The 23591-nt window shown below is 38.0% G+C and overlaps 2 protein-coding genes across 2 annotated transcripts; one reads left to right on the plus strand and one right to left on the minus strand.

Annotated features, from left to right (window-relative positions):
- The first annotated feature begins 279 nt into the window (after positions 1–279).
- Positions 280–15493, plus strand: LOC145462938 (trichoplein keratin filament-binding protein-like). The gene is made up of 20 exons (XM_081446612.1): positions 280–496; positions 3024–3141; positions 4181–4239; positions 4776–4818; positions 6097–6153; positions 6895–6963; positions 7654–7685; positions 8093–8167; positions 8642–8708; positions 10010–10072; positions 10551–10600; positions 11444–11510; positions 12035–12073; positions 12531–12602; positions 12697–12758; positions 12974–13055; positions 13392–13577; positions 13995–14062; positions 14380–14455; positions 15052–15493. The coding sequence occupies exons 1-20, from the start codon at positions 303–305 to the stop codon at positions 15079–15081; spliced, it is 1509 nt and encodes a 502-aa protein (XP_081302738.1). The 5' UTR covers positions 280–302; the 3' UTR covers positions 15082–15493.
- A 90-nt stretch (positions 15494–15583) lies between these two features.
- Positions 15584–21729, minus strand: LOC145462939 (transcobalamin-1-like). The gene is made up of 5 exons (XM_081446613.1): positions 21570–21729; positions 18425–19083; positions 17826–18006; positions 17258–17277; positions 15584–16290 (listed from the first exon to the last, which is right to left on the minus strand). The coding sequence occupies exons 1-5, from the start codon at positions 21634–21636 to the stop codon at positions 15952–15954; spliced, it is 1266 nt and encodes a 421-aa protein (XP_081302739.1). The 5' UTR covers positions 21637–21729; the 3' UTR covers positions 15584–15951.
- Positions 21730–23591: the final 1862 nt, after the last annotated feature.

The raw sequence follows: 23591 nt of genomic DNA on the forward strand, positions 1-23591 counted from the left end.
TATATTTCCAAATTTTTGAACTGATTTATAAAAAAGAGACAATTTGAAGAAAGAAAAATTGAGATGCAATTGAAAAAGAAAATCTTTGCCGAGACCCGGGATTATTCAGAACTCATGCGAGTTCTCCGGATTTGAACCAGGGACCTTCAGATCTTCAGTCTGACGCTCTCCCAACTGAGCTATCTCGGCTGTTGAAATTATAACGAAAATCTTTACAATTTTATACCGTACTAAAATAATTAGCATATATTGAGTTTGCGCAGAGTACTGCCACTCTTTGGTGAAACGAACACAAAACAAAAATGGCGCTTCCGACATTACAACCGTACTGGTTGAAAAACTACAAAAACAGAAACGAAGGGCTTATGGTTCGTAGAACACAATATGAAGCGGAAAGAAGGGAAGCGTGGGACAAGAACGCAAGATATTTTGATAGATCTAATGTGGAAACTACGAAGCAAAGGGTTTGGGGATCAAGGGAGTCATACCAAGAGAGGTGAGCCGACAGCTACAAGGAATAAGCTACATAAGGTGTAATACTCATTGATCCTACTGTTATACGCAAGTTCGTATCTAAACATATTGTTCGTAAACCTTTTTCACGCCAACCTCTTATATTCCTTTTTACCAAGAGATCTGAAAGATGGCTTGTAAACTTTATAAACCAATCTCCTTGGTTACAACTTCATACCGTTACAAATTATTATTTCTTATTACAGGTAATTACGGAATTTCTTTTTGTAGCAAGAAGGATCTGCTTTTTTATATAGAAAATTTATTGGCATTTGGAGTAGAGAAGTGATTTGAATTCTGATGCGTTACAGTTGATGTATAAACTAAACCATTTCCCTGCTTAATAAGGATCTGTAGTCTTGTCAAGATCTTTTATGATTTCATCTTCATTGAACCTAGTAAATGACTTAGCTTACTACAAGTCTCCCTGTAGCTCAGTACTCAGTGAGGCCCTGTAGTTAGGGTCAGGGGCAGGATATTGATGCTTCAATATGACTTGTGCTGAAATTAAGATGGGGTTTGAAAATACACGTAAACAGGAGACAGAACATAGAACATCCTGCTAAGTGTGTAGAAGGGCATGAGTTAGATTCCTGTCAGGGACATGGATGTTTTCATTGTCAAATGCTCATGACAACAGAATGTTTATCTTCCTCGTGAATCTTGTTTGATCTTGGGACATCTTGCTGGAAGCTGATCTTGGTGTGATCATTATTTATCTCTACAATATAGGACACTTTTGAGACTACTGATCCCAGCAGTATACTGGATGGTCACATGTGAATCACATGCACGTGAATCACATGTAGTAAATGAGTTAATGCTCATGATAAGTCTCTCTGTAATTTAATGAGAGAGCACCTAATTGGTATCTGGGAGGTCATGGGCTCCAGGTTACTTGACCCATGTGGGTCAGATAATTTACTTAACCTATAGTTGCTTTATCTATTTATGTGTGCTTTATCTACTTGTACTTCATTTCCACATCTCCTTTTACATTTCATTTTTCACATTTTTAATGAGGTCTTGACAAGATCTGTTATCATGAACAAGTTGATTTTTGCAAAATTTGGCCAAGATCTTGACAAATTCTGGGCAAGGTGATTACTGCTACCATAACTCTAATATTAGAGAGAATATATAGGAATGGATGAGCCCAAAATGGTTTTAATTTGTTCACGAACTAATAACAGTACATTGCCAACGACCCAAGAATAACATCATACTCCTCTCAAAACTTGCACTGTGTGCTTGACAAAACTTAGCAAAGCTGTTAATCAAAAGGTAAGTTCTGATTGGTTCTTGGGAGGGCAACAGTAAGATCATACAACTTTGCATGAGGCACTACACAGAGTATTAAATATTGTCTTCTGTCCTATAGCACGTACTTGAACTAAAGCCTAAAAAGAAAAAAAACTCTACTTTTAATTCATATCTCTTACTGTATTTAGAATTAACCAAATTAATAACAATAATAATAATAGTAATAGTAATAATAATAATAATAATAACAACAACAACAACAACAGTTAACAATAAAGATTAGCGAAAAAACTGAGCAACGACGTTTCGGTGTCATCCTGGCACCATTTTCAAGTTAAAAAATATTTGTGCGAAAAGTAAACTAATTTATACCAATGGTAGAGGTGCGAAATTGAATAAATTAAGATTAAGATAGCTGTTCAATGTTCATGTTCATTCCAATGAGGTGTCAAACACTGGTAATGAGTTCAGTGTCTGTTCAAAGCCTAAACAAATACTTTTGCGCAAATGGTCCTGCCTTTTAAAGACCAGAAATCAGCGGACATAGTAAAGAAACATCTCTCGGACTTGAGTAATAAACTTGATCACAAACTACAGCCGGTGTTCAGAAGCCGTAAAATTGGCGATGATCTCAAAGTACAAGAGCCAAAATCACCTTTGATCAATCAACAGTGTGTTGTTTATAACTATATATGTGATCTGTGTGATGCAGAATACGTCGGTTACACTAGCCGTCATCTTTACAAGCGCATTGAGGAACACCGATTTACCGCCATCGGAAAACACCTTCAAAATGAACACCGAGTTGATACAGTTGGTGACCTGACTAACAACTTTAAGATCCTAAAGAAATGTCAGGGAAAGTTCGATTGCTTGATCCACGAAATGTTGTGGATTCGCAAGAAGAAACCGAGCCTTAACACACAGTCAGACTCCATTCGCGCAAAAGTATTTGTTTAGGCTTTGAACAGACACTGAACTCATTACCAGTGTTTGACACCTCATTGGAATGAACATGAACATTGAACAGCTATCTTAATCTTAATTTATTCAATTTCGCACCTCTACCATTGGTATAAATTAGTTTACTTTTCGCACAAATATTTTTTAACTTGAAAATGGTGCCAAGATGACACCGAAACATCGTTGCTCAGTTTTTTCGCTAATCTTTATTGTTAACTGTATTTCCAAATTTAATCTTATAAGAATTTAACAACAACAACAACACACAAATGTTGTTTTACCAGTATGCAAGCTCTGGATGGTTTGTTCAAGGAAGACATGAAGCATGAGAAGCAAAAGAGATTAGAAGATAGGAAAAAGAGACTTTCTGAAATGTTGCTCAAGGAAACCAAGAAATTTGAGGTAACTTGAGTGAAGTAAATTACTATTAACCAAGGGATTATGAACTCAAGATTTCATGTCATGGAAATTTGAGAGGAAATAATCAATTAATAATCAATAATTATTGTTTCAAGTACCTGTACACTGTAGTAGAATTCTAGAATTGTTGAACTTCCTGAATTTTTCACAGGCAACCCACAAGTTATAAACAGACTCTGGAACCTACGTGTATAGATGTAGAAACATTTGGAAATTTCCATGGATGGGATTGGTCAACACCAGGAACCACTGAACACTGATTGGTCGACTCTTGGAAATCTCAACAGAGAAGATTGCATGCCATCCAAGGAAATCAATATTTTAATGTTTTTCAAAAGTTGACTAATCAGCATCGAACAGATCCCAATATTGACTTATCACATCCATGGAAATCTACAATTTATTATTAAATAAGTTTAATTCTAACTAAATTTCCTTCAAATAATTATGTCCAGTTAATAATAATATTATTTAGATCTCTATATTTGCAGTTGTAGATGTATCATGCTTTAGCAAAATAGACTTTTTAATCTGAACTGTCATTTAAACCACTGGTTGTTCATGAATCAGTTCATTCAGCATTTATTTATTAACTCTGAAGTTGTACAGTCACATAACTGAGGAATGTCCAGAGTCTGAGGCAACTAAAAGTTGAGTGTTGGCTACCAGAATATCAATGCTTTTGACATCTTCTCCTTTGATTTGAACTTGCTCTCAAGGAATTAACTTCGTTTTAAATCAAAACATTTCACATGTGGTTTTCAGGAAGTAACTCTTATCTTGTGTTGTTGAAGTTTTTAACCTCCCCCCCACCCTTCCTCCACTCTCCCAGATGACAGCTCAGTTTTTGTCAATCTGACCAAAGTCAGGACAAGGTTTTTTTTTAATCTAATCTGACCCAGTTCAATCCAGGTTTTGTCAACATCCCTCAAAAAATTGTGGTGTAAGAAATCTGATTCGAATAGATTACTGCAATTACTGTTTTCTCAACATCTAGAGCAAGATTTTCTGTAACTTTCAGGAAGAGCTTAAAGCAAAAAGGCTTGGTGGAGCTGGTAGACTCCTACAAATGAAAGAGAGGTTTGTGAATGAAGGATACTCTTTAATTATTGTGTTCCGTTCTCCATGACTTTGTATTCAGTTATAGAAGTTTACACAGTCATGATCTGCTTTATGATTCTGGATAATGAAGCCAAGCCAGGTCACTTGTTATACCTTACAGCTGTAGATCCAGAAGGCAGTGAAAAATCTGTTCTAAGATTATGTTATTTTAAGACAGTTTGTCCTATTAAAGACGATATGGAAAAACATTTTGAAAGAAAAATAAACGCTATAACAGCATAATCTTGTGGCCATTATCAAATACAAATTTAAGTCATTCAGCTCGGATATTTACTAGCCTTGGTGTTAAGGAGTCACTTGAAAAAATGTGAAGAAAAATGTCAGCTAATTAAGCACTTTTGTCCAAATAGAGTCCACTCTTGTGTTAAGTTTAGTCTTTTTTCTTTGATTAGCAGCATCTCGTAAATCTAAAAAGTTTCACAAAGACTTCATGGCCTGAGTAATCATACTTAGTTATTTTTAACTGAATTTACAAAATGTACCATGTTTTCCAGAGCTGATGAGCTTAAAGCTGACAAAGAGACTAGAAGGAAGGAGGTATAGTCTACTGATTCAACATCACAGCTATGTATTATGTTTGAGATATTAATAAAAGTAAATGTCTTAAGTTTATACCTTACATGTCATTTGCCACTTCACCCAGGTGCAAAAATGGGTACCAGCACATTTATTGCTAGGGGGGGGGGGGTAACCCTGTTGTGGACTAGCATCCCATCCAGGGGGGAGTAGAAATACTCTTACTCTTACTTCATGCTACTGAAACTGATAATCAGTGCTGGCTTGATGGGCCACCTAGCTCATATACAGATTTTACCTTTACCTTTACCTTAAGTAGGAAACAGTAAATGTAGGTGAGGGTATTGTAGAGTTAAAAGCGTTGCTGGGGCTGCCATCCAATGTTTTGAAGTAGACCAGCTTTATTGTTGAAGTGGGTGGCTGATTTTGCCATCTTTTTAATCTAAAGAATCAGACAAAGCCAGCCACTTTTGACAACTTTAAAAACATTAACAAGTTTGCTATTTCCTGAAGTAATTTAAGGTTCAAGAAATTACAGGGCCACCTGTTATAACTCAATAATGATGTAAACCACATTTCTTTATTTAGTATTGATAATGAACTCAGTATAATCAATAAAAGTGCCATTTTTTGTCACTGACTTATATATTTTAGCAAGATGTTTTGGCTAACTCTTAAGCCTTCATCAGTTGAAGGCTTGAGAGTTAGCCGAAACGTCTTGCTAAAATATACAAGTCAGTGACAAAAAACAGCACTTTTATCTATTATGTCATCTCCTGACTAGATACATATACTCAATTTTTAAACACATGAACTCAATATACATGGAAATAGCCTGATCAGAACTAAAATGCAATATTTGATTTGCACTTCAGACATGCTGTGTATGTGGGTGTGCAGTACATGGAATTCAGATTATATTGACATTGCTACTGTAGTCAACTTTTATCTGCGCTCATACTATGTAGATAATTGCCTGAATGCAGATGAAAACAGACATGGGTGTGCAGGGTCTTCATTTATGCTTTCAGCAGGATGGCAAGTGGCTTTCACTGGCGGGCAAAATTATTTGAACTGAACTTCTTTAAAAGAAATACTTTTGGCTAGATGATCAAACCAGGCAGGCAAATTCTACCTAAAAACCGTTCAATTTGCCCGGTACCGGGCCCTTAGTGAAAGCCCTGGGTATGGCAGTTTTATCTGAGCCGTGCCAAAATTCCTGCCTAGTTTAAATGGGCATTTAGCATTACATCATCACGAACTAAGCTTGGGAATTTGTACATTGCGCTTGCTCTACAGATTGCCGAACAAAAAATGTATGAACATTGGAAACAAAATGCTCCAGAACTTAGAGAGGTAAGAAAAGCATAAAAAACAGAAAGTTGAACATTTACAGAAATATACAAGTCATTAGATAATATTCCTGGCCCTGGTTTTTCAAACTGGATAAATCAGTAACCGGTGAATAGCATGGTTTGTTTTGTTATCACTTATCCACTGGATAGTGATTTATCCAGTGGATGGCGTTATCCGGTCTTCAAACAACTGGGGCCTGTTCTTCTGTTATCCATTTACCAAATGAATACTACTGTATCAGCGCTTTCACATGACTTTCACTTTTGAATGATTGTAGAGTGAGACATAATATTTTTGTTAATAAATATTGCAAACTGTACGTGTATGTATTTAATAGACAGTCATGATGATTATATCCCATACCTTTACATGAAAAATCTGACTATTATAATTTTTTTAGTGTCAGTGAGATAATTACTAAAAAGTTATTTGTATGGAAGATATATAAACTAAATTTGTTGGTTGAGTCTTTGGTAAATTTAAATTTTACTCATTAATTAAAAGTTGATCAGTACTGTTCTACAAAAAGAGACAAAAACACAAAAAAGCTGCGTCTTTGCTTGAAATTAACTTGTAGTCGCAATCCTTACATCAAAGATGTACATAACTTGAAAAACTGTTTTGTGTATTGTTTTCAATTCAACTGGAAAGCTAGCTAGCATGTTTTGGTTGAACATGGGAGTTGTTACATTTTACATGTTTCTTAACATGTTGCTTCTCTTTTGATCTTAACAACTGTAGATAGAAGCAGACCAGCTGAGGGAACATGTAGTGAACAGCTGGGCTGATCAAGTTTCTGACAGAGAAGAGGTAGACCCTGTGTGAAGTGATTATCATTAATTAAACTGTTGTTAAATTCATGGCTTGCACAGCCCTTGAAAAGTCCTTGAAAGGTTGCCATATCCTTGAAAATTCCTGAAAGCGTTAGGTTTTCTCCTTGAAAAGTCCTTCAATTAATTTTATTACCAGCAGTCCTCGTCATACTTTAGACTAAACGATAACAAAGTGATATTGATGACTCATATTATTGATTGTTAATATTAGCTACTTATGAACCTCAAGTGAGGTCTTTGTGGGAAGGTCTCAAACCGTGACCTTGCTCTATTGTGAGGTCAATATGGAAAAGTCAATGTTTGAGACCCAACGTTTGAGGTTAAGAAGTTGTTTATTACATGTATATGGCTTTTTTGCTTTGGTATTGAGACCCATACATGTAATTGGCCTGTGGTCATTATGGTAAAATAATTCCCTAGAATTAGCCAATCAGAGCGTGCTTTATATCAGCCACTACACAAGCCATAGAATAAAAGATAGTAATCCTAAATTCAATGGGGCCTTTTAAGAGTGTTCTGTATTTTTTGGGTTCCTTAAGCAGATTTTATATTTGATTAGAACTGTGGGAATTGGTTGTTGCGTGGAAAAAAAGGAGTTACTGTGAGGAATCATGGAATTACTTTGTTCCAGTTAGTGATTAGAAATGGTTCTTTTCTTTAATCTTAGAACCTGAAATCAGCACGACAAGAAGACAGAAGGTATGTTCTTAACAATAGGCCATTTGGAATTATAATATATCATATTATGATTTGTTGTATCGATTGGTAATGACACAAATTTGGCTACCAATAAATCAATGACCTGTCTTGATTTTGTCTGTGTAGAACCTCAGCAAAATTGTTGGGTAAGTTGATGATAGTGAGTAACAGATTACTGTTAAAGGAGCTGAGCAGCCACGGTAGTTTGGCCCTGTGCAAAATAATCTTTTAATTGAAGGAAATCTGAAAATAGTAGTCTACTAAGATAAAAAACCACCAAATGGATGGAAGACGGAGACAATTAACACAGATTACAACTGCAAACTTGAAAAGTTTAGGCTAAACTGTTCAAGATGCGCAAACCGTGGCATAGCTCCTTTAACCATGTTTGTTTTTCTTTTTAACAGATTGGATGCTGCCATGGAAAGAGAAAGACTGCTGGCACTTGAAAAAGAAAAAGCTAAAGAAGAAGCAAAGAAGAGGTATGTTTTTAGTATAATCCAATACCATTCTCTTTGTTTTCCGAAAAACAGTTTTGGGGGAAAATCGGTTTTTCAAACTTAAGGTCCAAAATAAAGCAATCTCATGCTTTTAACAAGTTATGAATTTCATAGCCACATAAATTTATACTTGTCAAAAATGTGAATTACTCTGACTAGAAATTGGACAACTGTTGTTCTTAGGCATCTGATGAAATGACTAAATTTCTTTTCAGTTTCTTTTGTGGCAATGGTTGCAGCAGATAAAAAAATGTGATTGATTATTTGGTGAATAAATTTTATTTAGTGATCATCTGATAGATGGAACCTTTTTTAAACCTAAAAAAACTTTGTCATCATTTGATCTCTTTCTAATTTGTAATCTGCAACTGAAACCAAATGTGCATGATATCACATTAAATAAACGTACTTCAGTGGAATTCTAGGTTATTATTAACTGTAATTCTGTTTTACCAGGGAGCAAGAAAACCTTGCTGAGGATCTGAAACAACAAATGGAAGAACTGAAAATGAGAGAAGAAGAGGTATGGTGCATTTTCTTTACAAGGGTACAAAATGTTGGGCAGGTATTAATGTTGTGATACCACTGAGATACAGAACTCATTCTCGTTTTGCTCTAAAGGAGGTAAAGGAAATCCTAATGGATAAATAAAATCTGTGCTACATACAGCGTGTCCATGTCTGACTGATTTCTTTTGTAACTTTGTTATTTTTCGTCTTTTTTGCTTTACTTTTCTTGTCTTCTCTTTTTTTTATGTTTACTAACCCATAGATTTATGTGAAGTTGTGAAGTAATTAGGTTAGCAAAAAATATATATATTGTTAAGTAAGTAGATATTTATTGCATGTTGTAAATTGTTTGTAAATTAAAATAGGAATGATAATGATAATGATAATAATAATAAATGTCCACCTGTTTTGTAAGAAAATGACCTGATTAGATAGTTAACTTAAGGTACTTCAGTTTACTCTATATCATTGTATCAAACTGGTCTGACTGTCATGGTAGAAGTTTCACACGTCGTGGTGTGTCTAATGCGTCTGATTCATCCCCAGTCTTGATAATCGGTCTTCCATGTATTTATATAATTTCTTACTACCTTAGAATATTTTCCTTTACCCCAGTAAACTTTCATTTGTGGTGTCTCTCAATTTAAACTTCATGATAACTTTTTTTACCATACCCAAATTTACAATTAGCCAATCAGAAACCATGTCTACTGTTCTGATATCCTGCGATATCAAGTCACTGACCTGATGTGGCTTCAATATTATGGTCACTTGGCCAAATTTGGGTACGGTAAATACCTAATCATACCTTTATAGTATGCTTCAGTGGCATATGAGGCTCATTTGGTCTTACCATAGGTATTTTGGCTCAACTAAGTCATACCAAAATACGAATGATGGCTCGACCAAACTCGTCTAATATATGCCACTTAAACGTACCAAGAAGGTATGATTAGGTATAAATATCACACAAAACATAGCATATTCTACACAATGTAGGTGTGCGGTTAGCTGAGAGCAACTTGAAAAGCGGCAAGAGAACAATCGAAGAGGGGTGTGGTGCAATAATTTTTCTCTTCCTCCCCAACTAGCCGAACACTTGAAACAGGCTACAAGAAATACTCAACAAATCAAGATACTGCAGCTCCTTCAACAAATGCCCAAGTAGCCGCAGTCAATCTAGTCTCATGGAGGAATGCGGCCAGACCTGAGAAAGCGGCCAAAATCGGGCCTACAGTCAACCACATTGTTTTGCTAATGAAATCATGTTTTATTTATCTCAAGTGTTGTTATTGAATGATGTGTTTATTGGCAGGCTCTTATGTTGAAACAAGAACAAGAAGATTTGCTTAAAGAACAAAGGAAGCTTGAACAAGCAGTGAGTTTTTTATTGTAATTTTTTTCTGTCAGAGCACACTGTATTCACTTTGAAGTGACAGTGATATGGTACCGTTAACTTGCAGTCTACCTCGCTCTTGAAATGCTGTAATCCTGTTTTGGACAAACAAATGTTTTGGATTCATGAGACAGATCTCGCCCTAGTTTGTCCTTGTACTTCTCAAATTCATCAAGTTTAAACAAAGAAAATCATGCCCTTGATGTTGTTTGGATATCTGATCTTAATTAGCATAGATTTTTACGATTTTATTTCTCAATTTTCTCCTTAGTTTTAGTTTCAATTGAGAAGAAACACTCAAGACAGTGTTTAACCACATAATTTTCCAAACACCTCAAAGTTTGTCAAAAGTATTCCGCTCGCATCATATTTTCAACTCCCTTCACATTGTTTGGAAATGTCGTCAAACACAGTCTTTCATGTTTGACATATTACAACCTTCATGCATGCTTTGATTTAGGAGGAGGACCGAAGACTGCTAGATGAAGCGAGGAGAAAACGGGAATTTGGGTAAGACAGTACAAAAGGGATTATGTCATACAGTGTATACTTAAGTACTTATGATTCTCCAGACCCCTTCTCCATAAATCCTAGGTCTGCTGCAGTCTGTCTAGAGCTGTGTCAATGTTTTTATGATTTATTATCAAACTTCACTCAGCTGAATACAACTAACAAATAATTTACTCTGACTAAGACACTGTCCATCCCCAAGAAGAAAAATATTTGAGAATTACAACTCCTTCATCGGTTTTTGGGCTGGAATTTTAGGTGACTCCCTCATGGGGTTTTTCCCTTGGATTTGAGGGAAACTGCTTTCTTTAGGACTGAAAGTAAACCCAGGGTTGCTGCAGGTCAGGAAATGATCAGGAAAAAAAATTCTCAAGGTCGGGGAAAGGCCAGGGAATTTTATTTACAGTCAGGGAAAATTGATGTTTTGAAGAAAAGTCATGTAAAATTAAAATGATTTGATACGGCTGATTTAATACCATTGAAGGCAGGAAGAAACATTTGGGGTCACTGTGATCTCAATGATATTTTTCCTCAATGAAGAAGGAAAATGTGTTGAAAATTATCACTCCTAATGAACCATTGGAAGAAGAAGCCACTACTAGACCTGACATTTTGCATTTCTTTTGTCGGAGAAATCTTATTTTTATCAGGGAAAAGTCAGGGAATTTTGAAAAGGATGTCTGTGGCAACCATGAAACATGTTAAACTTTGTAAAACAAAGTTGACTTTTCCCCAGCCTGTCCCTGATTTCTTTCTCGCTGTTTTTCGTGCTGCTTGCAACTAAACAAACCAGGCCAAAACTCCAAAGGTGCACAATGACACATGCTCATGTAAACGTTTCAGGCGTGTCTTGATCCGTCAACACAAGGCTCAGATGAAAAGAAAGAGTAAAGAGATACAAGAGGCATTGGTAAGGAGTGACTGTAAAATGCCTGTGTTCATAGGTCCGCAATGCGTGCATGATACTGGTCCTATAACTATACTATGATCTGTCCATAGGTTACACTAGGTCATACAATTTTATGCAATTTTTGCACTGACCAACTGGTCATTAGTACGATATGTAACATTCTGAGTTGTAGAAGAACTCAAAAGAAACACAGAAAAGCCAAAACATTTAGGAAAACTTGAAAGCATCGGTCCGACATTTTTCAAGTTTATATCAATTTGTCTTAAAGTGTTATTTATGACGGTCGGAAATTATCGTGGCTCATTTTTCATTTAGCCGCGAATTTGCGGAAAATAGAAGACTTATTCTGTCAATTTGAAGTTCGGAGCTCGTAATTACCAAAAATAAAGTTAAATTCTGGTAATGTAAAACAATTCAAACCAGCAAATCACGTCACTTATAGGCAAGGTACATGTAACATTGTTGCACACAGTCATAAATTTGTTTAACATCACAATGTAATAGTTTTTATTTCTTTCAATTAGGAACTTGATTTGAAGATTTTAGAAGCATTGGCTAAGAAGGTAATTCTGTTGTATGTCTATCAAGCGTTCATTTTGTACCTTACTGTCGTCTGATTTCTGAACTGAGCATTTACGCACATGCTTGTATTGCTAGGTTGCAAACACAGTAGTCAGTTTAGAGAAATTTTGAATGTTTATCTGAACCAGTGTTGCAAGGAATGGCTGTACTTTTGAGCTTCTCCTAAATGGACTGTTTTGAATCACAATCTGTAGCATTTTTTTCTTTTTAGACTATCCACTGGAAAGAGCTTTGACGTTCTAATTCACTACGTTCAAAAAACGAACGTAAATTATTTACCACTAAAATATCCGCAAAACAGGTACAGCAAAGCATGGGTGGGTCGCAACAAGCGTCCTCCGACACCTAACACAGAAAATCCAGTGAGGAATGTGACGCTAAAACACCAGCGGAAAATGTATTATCTAATTATTTCTACCCCTTTAATATTATCAACAGAAAGATGAAGATAAAATACTTGAGACTTCAAGACGAGAGAAAGCACGAGCTGATGCAGAGTACATGAGACAGGTGAAAATTTATTTTCAAAAATATGCACTACGTGTCTAAATGTTTTTCATCCTTGTGGATCAGAAGTTAAATGAAATTTTCCTTTTTTTCAAAGGTGGTCGCTCAACAGCTTAAGTTAGAACAACAAAGGGAAGCAGAGTTGGACATGCTTTACAGGTAAAAGTTGTAAAACATTTGCTTCCTGCTTGGGACTGTCTTTTTGCTCGTCACCGATTTATCCTCTCTCAAAATAGAAATTTTCAAATTTAAGGGAATAATTCCTTTGTTCGAAGATAGACCTTGTTGTCGGAGAATAGTTATCGCATTTGTTGACGGCACTCGCTCACCAGCCTGAAGTTTTTAAATGTGTTGTTTAAACTTATCATTTGCAGAGATGAAGCATCTCGAATGTGGACGAAGAGAGAAGCAGAATGGGAACGAGAAAGATTGGCGAGAGAAAGGCTCATGGCTGAAGTAAGGAATGCTTTTGCATACACCGTCACTGCTTTCACAGTCACTTTTACAATATTGGTATCATTAAATGTCCAGCCATTGGTGAGCCAATAATGGTAATCTTTGTGGCCTCACAGGTTACCATAGCAACAGTGCAACCTGTTAAAAACACTTTTAATTTTAGCCTTAGCTGAATGATTGAGCAGTTTTTGATGCCATGATTGTAGCATCAACTGATAGACTGGTTATAATGACCCATCAAAATCTAAGTCTTGGAAAGTGCTGGAAACTGTTGCCAGCCACCTTAACAGGATTATTTTGGACCATAGAGCCTGACATTTTAGTTAACTTTGTCAGGTGCTGGATGTTCGCAAGAAACAGCTGGATGATAAAATGGAGGAAAATAAACGCCGACAACAGGAATCAATTGAGAGTCGAGAGGAACTACTCAGAGAACTAGAAGAAGTTCAGCGGATGACGGCAAGAGAGAAAGTGGAGGAGGAGAGGCAACGGAGAGAAAGAGAAGAAGAGATTCAAGCACAGGTAAGAATGACTGTAACTGCCTTGCCCCCTTTTGTCATTAACCTTTTCTTTGCCTATCTGACTGACTGACTGACTGACTGATGAGTGACTGACTGACTGACTGACTGTCTGTCTGACTGACTGACTGACTCTCTGACTGACTGACTGACTGACTGACTAACTGATTGACTGATGACTGACTGACTGACTGATGACTGACTGACTTTCTGACTGACTGACTGACTGACTGACTCTCTGACTGACTGAGTGACTGACTGACTGACTGACTGTTAGACAGACAGGCAGACAGATAGAAAGACTTGAATGTAGAGTAAACGTCGTTGGTCTGTGTGTAGGAGAACGACATAACGAAAAAGGGTTTCAGATAATATGAAAACTTGAGTTATTGGTTATTTGAATTTATACCTCATTCAACAGATAACTTCACGGAGAGAAAAGGCAAACGAAATGCGGCAAATTGAGAGAGAAGAGCTAGAACGGGAGAGGTAAGGCTGTTGTGCATCGAGGATGAACTTCAATTCATAACATAGTTGCGATTAAAATTTCTAGTCCAATGCTAGACTGCTGTCAGTCAGTTTTTCTCTCGAAATTCGGCAGGGGCAGGGAGGCCAGACGTTTTAGCCTAAAGGGGAATGGGACGAGACATGGGCCCGCTCGCCCAAAACCCCTTTTCGTCCATACCGCCCTTATGCACTCGCGGACACTCGTCAGACCTGAAGAGAAAAGACCGGCTGTCATTGTTTTAAGTATAAATATGTAGAAGCTAACAATTTTTAAAACTGCCTCTGCTCTTTCGTTTCAGGCGAGAGAAAGAAGCGTATAATCAAATGCTAAGACACGAAGCAGATCACATGAGAGCAAGAGGAGCACATGCGAGGGTGGGTACACTATGCTGTTCTACTTTGACCAATCGTTATAGATGTTATGTATGAGTTATTGACCAAGCGTGTAGTCGAGGTGGCCTGATATTAGCCAAGTTTATTATTTATTTATTATTTTTGCGTCGTTGTGGATCGCGACGTCGAGGTCCGCAAACATGTAGAAAACACTAAGTGACGAGGCAAATATTCAGCCATCTTGACCGAACAAACTTGGTTAATAATTACAAGATTTATTATATGGCGTAAAGAACGCAACTTTCTTGCGGATTCGGGTAGTCAATCGCGGCTGCCAGTGTTGCTTAAAAGCTCAGTATTGTTAGAGCACTGCACCGGTATTGAAGTACGTACGATGTGATACGATTACGAACGATGTGGTACGACCATGATGCGACCACGTACGATGTGATACGATTACCAACGATGTGGTGTGACTAGATTTTAGTACGACTATGGAACGACTTTGGTACGTCTGGCGTGACTGCGGAACGACGACAGCGTTACTCGTCCTAATTTGAATGCAGGGATTGAAGAAAGATGGTGGAACGGGCGCTGGTATAACATACTAATTCCACGTTTCCCTACTTTCTTCCTAGTTTGTTCCGAGGAGGACAGCCTTTGAATAGAATTACTTTCAATGGATTAAGCGGGTAGAGAATTTTTAACTTCATCTTACTAGGGTGACTATGTAATGGCTACACGAACTCCAGGGAAACAACAGGCGGACAAACAGTGATGCCTTGTCACCCAACCGTTTTGCTCATCACGCAATCCACTGTGACGCAGTCGTCAAGCAAAAAACGAGTGCAAAGCAAGATGTGCGAGGATTATTAATTGGAAAGGAACTTTCAAACTGAAACGCATTTTGTACGGTTCTCACTAGAGTTATCCAATATTTCTCAAGAAGGGATTAATTTATAAATTAAGCAGGACTCTAAACAAGACTAAATTTGTATCGGACTCGCTAAAACTATGCGAGTTTTCGTGCATTTAGTTATTATGTTTAAGTGTAAATATTCAATAAATAATTGAAAGTGACTTTTTTCGAGATTTCTCATTCTCCAATGCTCAAAAGTATTGCTTTCTCTGTTTACTTGTTTGTTGTGTGTTTGTTTGTTTTTGTGTTGTTTGTTTGTTGGTTTGCTTTATTATTTGTTTGTCTGTTTTTCCCTTAAGAATACGTTTATAAACCTGCCCTCTGTTTTAACACCTTTATTGAGTTTTTAGTCGTATCCGGTACAGATCCAAATTTTCACACTAGCTGACTGATTCCCAATGAACAAATCCCCTTTAAAAAATTCCCGATTCTGTTCAAACTCCCAAAAACTGTATTCCTAGATCCTTAAGTTCGCGTTTAAATCAAGTGGTTCTGTTTGCAAAACGCTTAAGACTGCCGCGTTTACAACAAAATTGCATTTAAACTATTACTAAACAAGTCATTGGCTCACTAAAACTTGAGAGGGCGAAAATTTCTTTGTAATTTTGCCAAGACCTCACTAGCCCCAATTCACTTTTTGGTATTGAAAATCCAATTTGGATCCTTGCCCTGGCTTGAGATCATCAATGCCAACTTGAGCTGACTGGCCATCAATGTAAATCAACCAGTAGAACATTTCGTTGGGTCTTTTATGAATATCGCAAATAGACTCGATCATACGGCCATAGGAGGTGTCCTTCGTGGTGAACTTGTAGCACGGATGTTGATTCGATCCCTCTACCAGGATGTCGTGGGCGTTTGTTCCTTCCACGACTATCACACACGCTTCAGGAGGGGGGCTTTCCCCATTGGAGTGGTAACTGACATTGAATTGCAGCTCAACGCAAACTTCTATCATCTGTAAAAGTAATGATAGAATAGTTTACAAGACCCAGTTTGCGCTGTTTTGAATTTCGTGTTATTGAAAAACTGGATCACTGAATAATGCAATTCAAGGGTTTTCATTGGCTTAGACATCGTGGGTTATGAGCCATTATATCATGGCAGTCTTTCGATTGGTCGGGTCTTCTGCAATCTCATTCCCCGAGGAGCGTTCCTTTCGCCTAGCACGAAGAAGCAATGAGCCTGCATTAGTCGCACTAGCTAGTAACAGCGGTTAATCGTTTTTTCGCATGATCAGAAACCATTATTGAAGTTGAACGCAGATGCATAATGAAACTGGGAACGATAATTTTCTGGCTGCGTCTTATCTTGTCGGAACAAAAGATGTAACAACTTAGTCACGCGAAAAAAACCTTACGTGACTGTAGTCTATTAAGGTAGTCACGCAACGCTTCACCACTAATGGAGAGAAGCGTTACGTGACTAATAACGGCTGAGAAGGAGACTAGGGTGACCGGAAACAAGGTTGGAGCGCGAAAAGAGAACAGTTCCATTAATCCTTCCATTACTCCGTTGTTTTTTTTAAGGTCATGCCAAGTCGGTTGCAGGTTTTCTGCTTTCCGCCAACTTCGAGTTGGACGGAATGACGTCCACATATACACGGCCTGGCTGCTAAGTACAGTCGAATTTTGAGCTTCTTTCGAGACGAATTTCTTCAGGATAGCAGGCACTTTGGAGGCTGAAACTTTGGTGAGTGGAAAAACTTAGGTGCAGATAACAAAAGTAAGCTTTTTGGAGTCACCTTTAAGTTTTGCATTGATTGTGGGATTCATATTATTAGCCATGCTTTTTTTGCACTCCACTCAATTCACACCATATATGGATCTATTTACTGTTACTTGTAATTTAAGGTGAAAGTGAAAATAAAGATTAAATGTTAATCTTTGATGTGTAAGTATTAAATTGTTATGTTTAAGTCTTACCCCGTTTTCTTCGTCAACATCTGCAAAAAAATACGAGTAATAAGTGGTGGAAGCCATTTTAAATACAAAGCAAGCTTCAAAAAAGTAACAATTAATATTGACGGTGAAAGTTAGTGGGAAGATAATAAATCGTTTTGACGCCAATTTGACTTCAAATGATCAGGTCACGTGTCATATAACATGAATTAGTGAGGGTAGCTGGCGATGAAATGGATTGCAATACGCTCAAACCCAAACAGAAATGGAATCCTTGCGCTTAGAAGTTCAATTTGACGATGATTAAGATTTCCTGAATTTGCCATAGACAGTTGAACAAAAATCGGACGACAGCAGTCCGCAGCCTTCCCTGTGAGGAAGCCATCCCTGTGGGTGTGGCTAGGGAGTGGTCAGCCGATCTTTTCAGTAGGTCCGACACGACGGCGAGCGCAAACGCTGGACGGAGAGAAGGGAGATGGGACAGAGAGAGGTGTTGGGCGTGAGACGAGAAACACCCTTCTCTCGTCTCAATCTCTTCTAGTTTTCAAGGGAGAAACAGACCGCAAGCAGTGTACATTGTGGTTTACTATACCTGTAGTATTCTTGGGGCAGCGTATATCTCGCAAGTCGTACGGAAGCGCTCCGATCAAGGCTGGTGTCACGTAGATCGTGCTCATCAGGTTAATGAATGATCCATCAGGATTTTGACGAGACTTGAGCCAGCGCATAGTCTGGGTACACTTGGTTTTCTTCACTCCGGCCGCTAAGAGAGCCTCGATATTAAGAAACAGAAAACAAATCTCAAACAAGCGATAAATTATTAAGGGTATATTTCAAAGCCTACAACCAAGGGGGAACAAAACAAAACATAAAACGCCCTTTAAAACACCGCCGCAAATTTCAAGGGAAAATCAGCCTTTATGCAAGGGTTGCAAATCGAAGCATGAAAATTAATTTCCGTATTATACTCCAACGTCCTCTAGCTTGTAATCCCACGGCTATCCTGGGAGTTCGCGGTTCGTCGACGCGAGCGAACATTGACTGAGTGCCTAAAATAACAAGGCAAAAACAAGGTCCAGGATATTCTCTGGTCCGTCACGCAGGAGATAGATGGCGTGACGAGCCAAAATTATGAAGGCCTAGAAGGTGGGGGAAGGGAAGAGAGGGGAACGAAAGTGATCTTTTTTTCACCTGCGAAGCCAGAGCCGCAGTGACCTCGTTTTCTCCAAATGTACTGTCGTTCAACTGACGATTGACAAGCCCAGAACTCGTTATGTTAATGCCATCTTTAATCTTCTGCAGAATCGCCTCTGATCCTTTCCTTTTGATTGACTTCTTGATACAAGTCAGCGCCATAATTTGCAAAGCGAGCGTGTCTCCGCTGGCGATAACTGAAGGTAACTGCGCTGGTATACTGTGTAGGATTTTGTCCACGTAACCGAACTTTATCCTTCCGAGGTTATGCCTACTGCTACAGAGAGCCAGGACAGCCAAGCTGTACTGAAAGGGGTGATTAAAGCCCACTTCAGGATATTTGTTCAGTTTGGTCTTCAAACTGCTAACCAAATCGAAATCGTAGAAGTTTTTCGGGTCTTGACAAGAGGCCAAGGCGCCGAGAATATAGAGCGCGACCCTACCCCCGGACAGGGAACTGATGTTCGCGTTGATGATCTCAGCGTTGAGGTGCTCGGCTCCAGTCTCCACGGAGAGACCGATAAGCCTCAGGGAGTGGAATGCAAAAGCACTCACGTGCCCCTCCCCGTAAGTACCATTTTCATCTCGCTGGTTTTTTAGCCATTCTGCACCTCTGACAGCTGAACGTGTAAGGCTAGTCTGAAGACTTCTTGGACCTAAAAAAAAAAATTCAAGTTTATGCAATGAGTTACACACACAGTACTTCACTTGCTATATAAGCTTGCAGCGACACGATACGATAAGATACGATACTGTATTTAACGTGGAGTTACGCTTAGTTAATCCGCTATTTTACAGGTAATCCATGGCCCTAGCATATTCTAAAAATTAAAACTAAAAATGTACAATAATTGATCGTATAAAACAACGTTTACGATTTGACTTTTCGGGGTAACGATCAATTGGACTGTCACCCAACGCACGTTTTTTGTCACGCAACGATAGCTTTCGCGTGACAACCCAACAGAGAAGTTGATTCCAAGGCAGATAACGGTTATAAACCGTTTTCTTTTGTTTTAATGATGGCCCTAGCCCAAGTGCAAGAGAGTTCAAAGGAGCGCAATCACACGGCTTATTCAGCATTTTTGGTTGAAACAGTGCTGAAATTATGATTGATAAGTACTAAACGCGCTCAAAAATACTTGTGGGAACAAGAATATTTATTTCGTTTTATGAAGGCATTTGTAATTGGTTAATAACGGTTGTTGTTGCTGGAACAGGGTATAAGTGAACTGTTAAAAGAAGAGCAACATGTAACTTAAGCAGAATTTGAAAAAGTCGGGCAGACTTTTTCAATTTGAGATCAAAATCTCCTACTCGTGTGATCCATTATAACACCCCTAATAGCTTCAGTACCCTAGTAATAGTAATTTTTATCACAACTAGACCACGAAAAAGGTGTGAAAAGCTGTGAAAACCACGAAAAGCTGTGAAAACACCAGTCGCAGACGAGCATTTTATCATTTGTTTAAGTTCTCCAAAACTTCAAAATCGTCTAGTACTGTCTGGTTGGTGGAACACAGAAAGAAGTTTTCGGTTTTCTTTCTGATTAACGCTCGAAATAATACCCTTGTCTTCAGCAGTTATTGTAAATTGTTTTCTAAACAATTGCAGTGCATGATTTTAGTTTATAATTTCAAAGAAATACTTAACGGTTTTCTTGTTTCCAGGGAGCTACGAAAACACCGGTGGAACTCTGGGACGGGTTGTGTTTCTACAGCTTTTTGTGTTCTCCAAACTCTCCAAGAATGTTTCAACAAAGATATAAAGATTGCCATTTCGTCCATACAAGAAAACGTCAAAAATATTAGTTTCGCAATTTCACGTAATTGCGATTATGCCTGTATAATCTTGTTTGTTCCAGCAATAAAAAAATGAAAATCGGATATTTCGTGTTTTCATGCACTTATGTAAACACTAGTGGAACTTTTGAGATGACTAGCAAGTTCTGGAAAAACATGTTTCTACAGCTGTTGTCTCGAGTTTTCCTTGCCTTTCACGACTGTGTACAACTCCGTGAAATTTTTTTTTTTAATGAAATGAACGTCCGAAATATAATTTTTCGGTGTTTCTATAGAATGATGGTACATGCGGGTTTCAAGTAATCACTGTCAGCCTATTGTGTCGTTTATTTCGTAAATATATCTTAACATTTACGCATTGAACATAAAAAAGCCCAAAGAAAAAACAATTCGAGGCGAAATGCTACTGACTTTGTTTTGCGTCTTGAAGTTTCACATGCGCTTCCTTATTTGATATTATATAAGATGAAAACTACCATTTCAAGCATACCGAATTCGTCTCGACTAATATTTTCGTTTGGAATAAGAAATATAAAATAGACAGCGTTGAAAGGTGACCGTAAAAAAAACAAACGATCTGAACATCTCTATTGTGAATCTGTGTTTTCTATTCGGACCACTCTGGGAGTAAATGAAAGGCAAATCACTAGTTTCTTTCCCTCGCATTTTTTTTCTAGAAAGTGGTTATCACTGGAAAAGCTAAATTCACTTGATATGAAAGTAATCTAATAGTAAACTTGCTTATTTGAAACTCGAGTAGCCCCGAAGGCCCGCGGGTGAAGATATGAACTGGAACAAATAGCGCACTTCCGGCCTTACAAATGTAAAGGAAAACCATCTTCAGGAAAATGAACACCACACACAGTGCACAAAGACACAAATGAAACAAAAAACTCTAAAACGTTTATATATAGTTATTGTTGTAGAAAATAATTTTGCTTTAAGCTATGTTGTTTAGATTTCGACTTTGTCGTCATACGTATGAACAATAAATGTTCCCTATATCATCTTTTTTTCCGGGACGAGCGTGCTCAGATAAAATGAGTAAGGTGATGATAGAACCCAGCAAGAGCTCACGCAGAGTTGGAAAATAACTACTCCAGGACCTCCAGATATCCAGCTTATTAGGCAATCGAGAATTAAGGGCGAACTTGTAAACGAAATACATTCTTTCAATGACAAAATAGGTGAATGGAAAGTAAGTGTGGATTGCTCTCGAAATGAATGCTTTTCAGACAACACTTTTTCGCGTTGTGTATCGTCTACTGACTCTACTAGCTAAATCACACTAGCGCTATTATGTAAACTCATTAAATCGGTTGAGAAATCCCTTTCCTCACCGCAAAATCCTCTGGCTTGCGAAAACAGGGCGAGAATCACCAAAAACTTCAACAGCTGAGGGTTCATGGCGATGTTTCGTTGTTGGAACTGGTGAAATAAAGCTTTTTTTGCTGAGTCGAGTCCAAGTGACCTGAAGAATAGGAAATCACGTGAACGAAAGAAAGGTCGAGGTTACAGGACATCACGCTATCGCGTTACTACTCAGTCCCAGTCTTTTCTAGTACTACGACCAGAACCTCAAACGAGGCAGAATTAAGGTAGAACTCTCACTTTTAAATCTGTCGTATAAGATTTTTTTTTCCCACTAGTCCCGTAGGCTGTGCGGTCTTTCCGAGAGCACGAATGCGCGCCCCCGAAGAGGAAAAGTTTTTTACATTGGGTTTTCCGGCGGTCGACGCCCGAAAAATTCGACTTCTCTGAGCTGTGCTCAGCTTCAGAGAGGTGATATTCTAATCGGTGCGTGTCGCAGGTCGCGGGTGAATTGTCGCGGGTCCGAAAAATTTCCTTAACTCAGGTTATCACCGTAAAATTAGACTGACCGATACCACGAAATAGCAGGACAACTGTATTCAGCTTAAAAAGACGAGGGAACAGAGTTCTAAAAATGAAACTCTTCGACACTGAAAGGTATCAATGGAATCTGTCGCAGAGTAACAGAGTGACGCATGTACAAGGTACAAGGCAGGCAACGCGAAGGGGAGGGGCTGGGGGGGCTTTTGTCCCCACTTTTCAAGAGATTCAAAATGAGATAATTGACATTATAGCAAATTATGTCATTCGCGATTTAGTCTCAGATATTCGTGGTGGTTGCTTTTCTATCATCTGACGAATACATAGATATCAGAAACAAGGAGCGTGACAGACTCTTAGCAGCCCATGAAGATTTTTTCGGATTTTACAACAAACCTGACATTGGCGCGGAGACAATTAAGTGTCAGCTGTTAAAATACTTATTACGTTTGATAACTCTTAGATTCATTTCCAGCCATTTCAGAGGACTTCAAATCAATTTTCGCAGTCAAGCCCCCCACTCAAAAACCCACTGCGCGGTGCCTGTAAGGTACCCTGCACAGGTAAGGAGAAAAGGAGGCGCATAAACTAAAATTTATAATCCGCCTATTTCCAAGCTATTGAAAATAAGAAATATATTTTTTGAAATATTTTTATAGCTATTGTTATTGTAACTGTTATTTCGGACCCGCGACAATTTACCCGCGACCCGCGACAATTTGCCCTCGACCCGCGACACGAGCCGATTAGAATATCTCCCCTTGAATACACTAAAAGGCACCAGGCTAATTAGGCCAATGAAAAAACCATCGTGAGGAGCGTTCCCTCTCAGAAGTAAAGCGTGAGATCACTCACCTTGATGAATGTTAGCAAAAGTTACTGTTTCCTCGATAAATTACCAGGCACCTTTTGCTAGATATTATACGGTATCAGGAGCATTTCACATATCTGGGCTATGAAAACAGTGTTAAAGAACGTCTCGCCCACTCAAGTTTGTTTTTTTTGTCCTCACTAGAGAAAATAGATGTTAAAAGGATTCAAAGGAATCTGATGTTTTCTTTTTTTTTCCACCAGCTGCACTCTCTTATCCTTTTTTTAGCCCTTCTCTGTTCTTTTCTCTTCATCGTTTGGAGTGATTGTTGGGTCTTTAGGAACCATGAAATCAAATTTGTTCCCAGAGTATCCAAATTTTTCAGTTGAATGTTTTGCGAATTGTAGAAATTTAATTCTTGGAAATCCAAGAAACTGTTCCACGAAATTAATTTTAGGTCCGGAATGGAAAGCGCCCTAACTTTCTCGTTCACACATCCACAGAACGTTGCGGATTTTTAAATGTTACTTAATGCTTCACTGAATGCTTCTTCTTTTATTCTAAATCATTAATTTTGCATCATATCTTGAATCTGCCGTAGAAAAAGTTGACTAGCCAGAAATAATATCCTTGAGCTGTTGAGGAATACATTTGCATTGCAAATCAGTGTTTTACATTCATTTAGCATTTACTCTGTATT

Source organism: Orbicella franksi, chromosome 12 (assembly GCF_964199315.1).
Source record: "Orbicella franksi chromosome 12, jaOrbFran1.1, whole genome shotgun sequence".
Classification (NCBI taxonomy): Eukaryota; Metazoa; Cnidaria; class Anthozoa; order Scleractinia; family Merulinidae; genus Orbicella; species Orbicella franksi.

Bases quoted from the DNA above. Each gene is read 5' to 3' on its own strand.
- LOC145462938 (XM_081446612.1), top strand. From the start codon at position 303: ATGGCGCTTCCGACATTACAACCGTACTGGTTGAAAAACTACAAAAAC. The intron at 8,168-8,641 runs GTATGTTTTTAG...CTGTTTTACCAG, and splicing joins AAAGAAGAAGCAAAGAAGAG to GGAGCAAGAAAACCTTGCTG. The intron at 12,759-12,973 runs GTAAAAGTTGTA...TATCATTTGCAG, and splicing joins GAGTTGGACATGCTTTACAG to AGATGAAGCATCTCGAATGT.
- LOC145462939 (XM_081446613.1), bottom strand. From the start codon at position 21,636: ATGAACCCTCAGCTGTTGAAGTTTTTGGTGATTCTCGCCCTGTTTTCG. The intron at 18,007-18,424 runs GTGAAAAAAAGA...CTTAATATCGAG, and splicing joins CTGCGGCTCTGGCTTCGCAG to GCTCTCTTAGCGGCCGGAGT. The intron at 17,278-17,825 runs GTATAGTAAACC...ATTTTTTTGCAG, and splicing joins CTGCCCCAAGAATACTACAG to ATGTTGACGAAGAAAACGGG.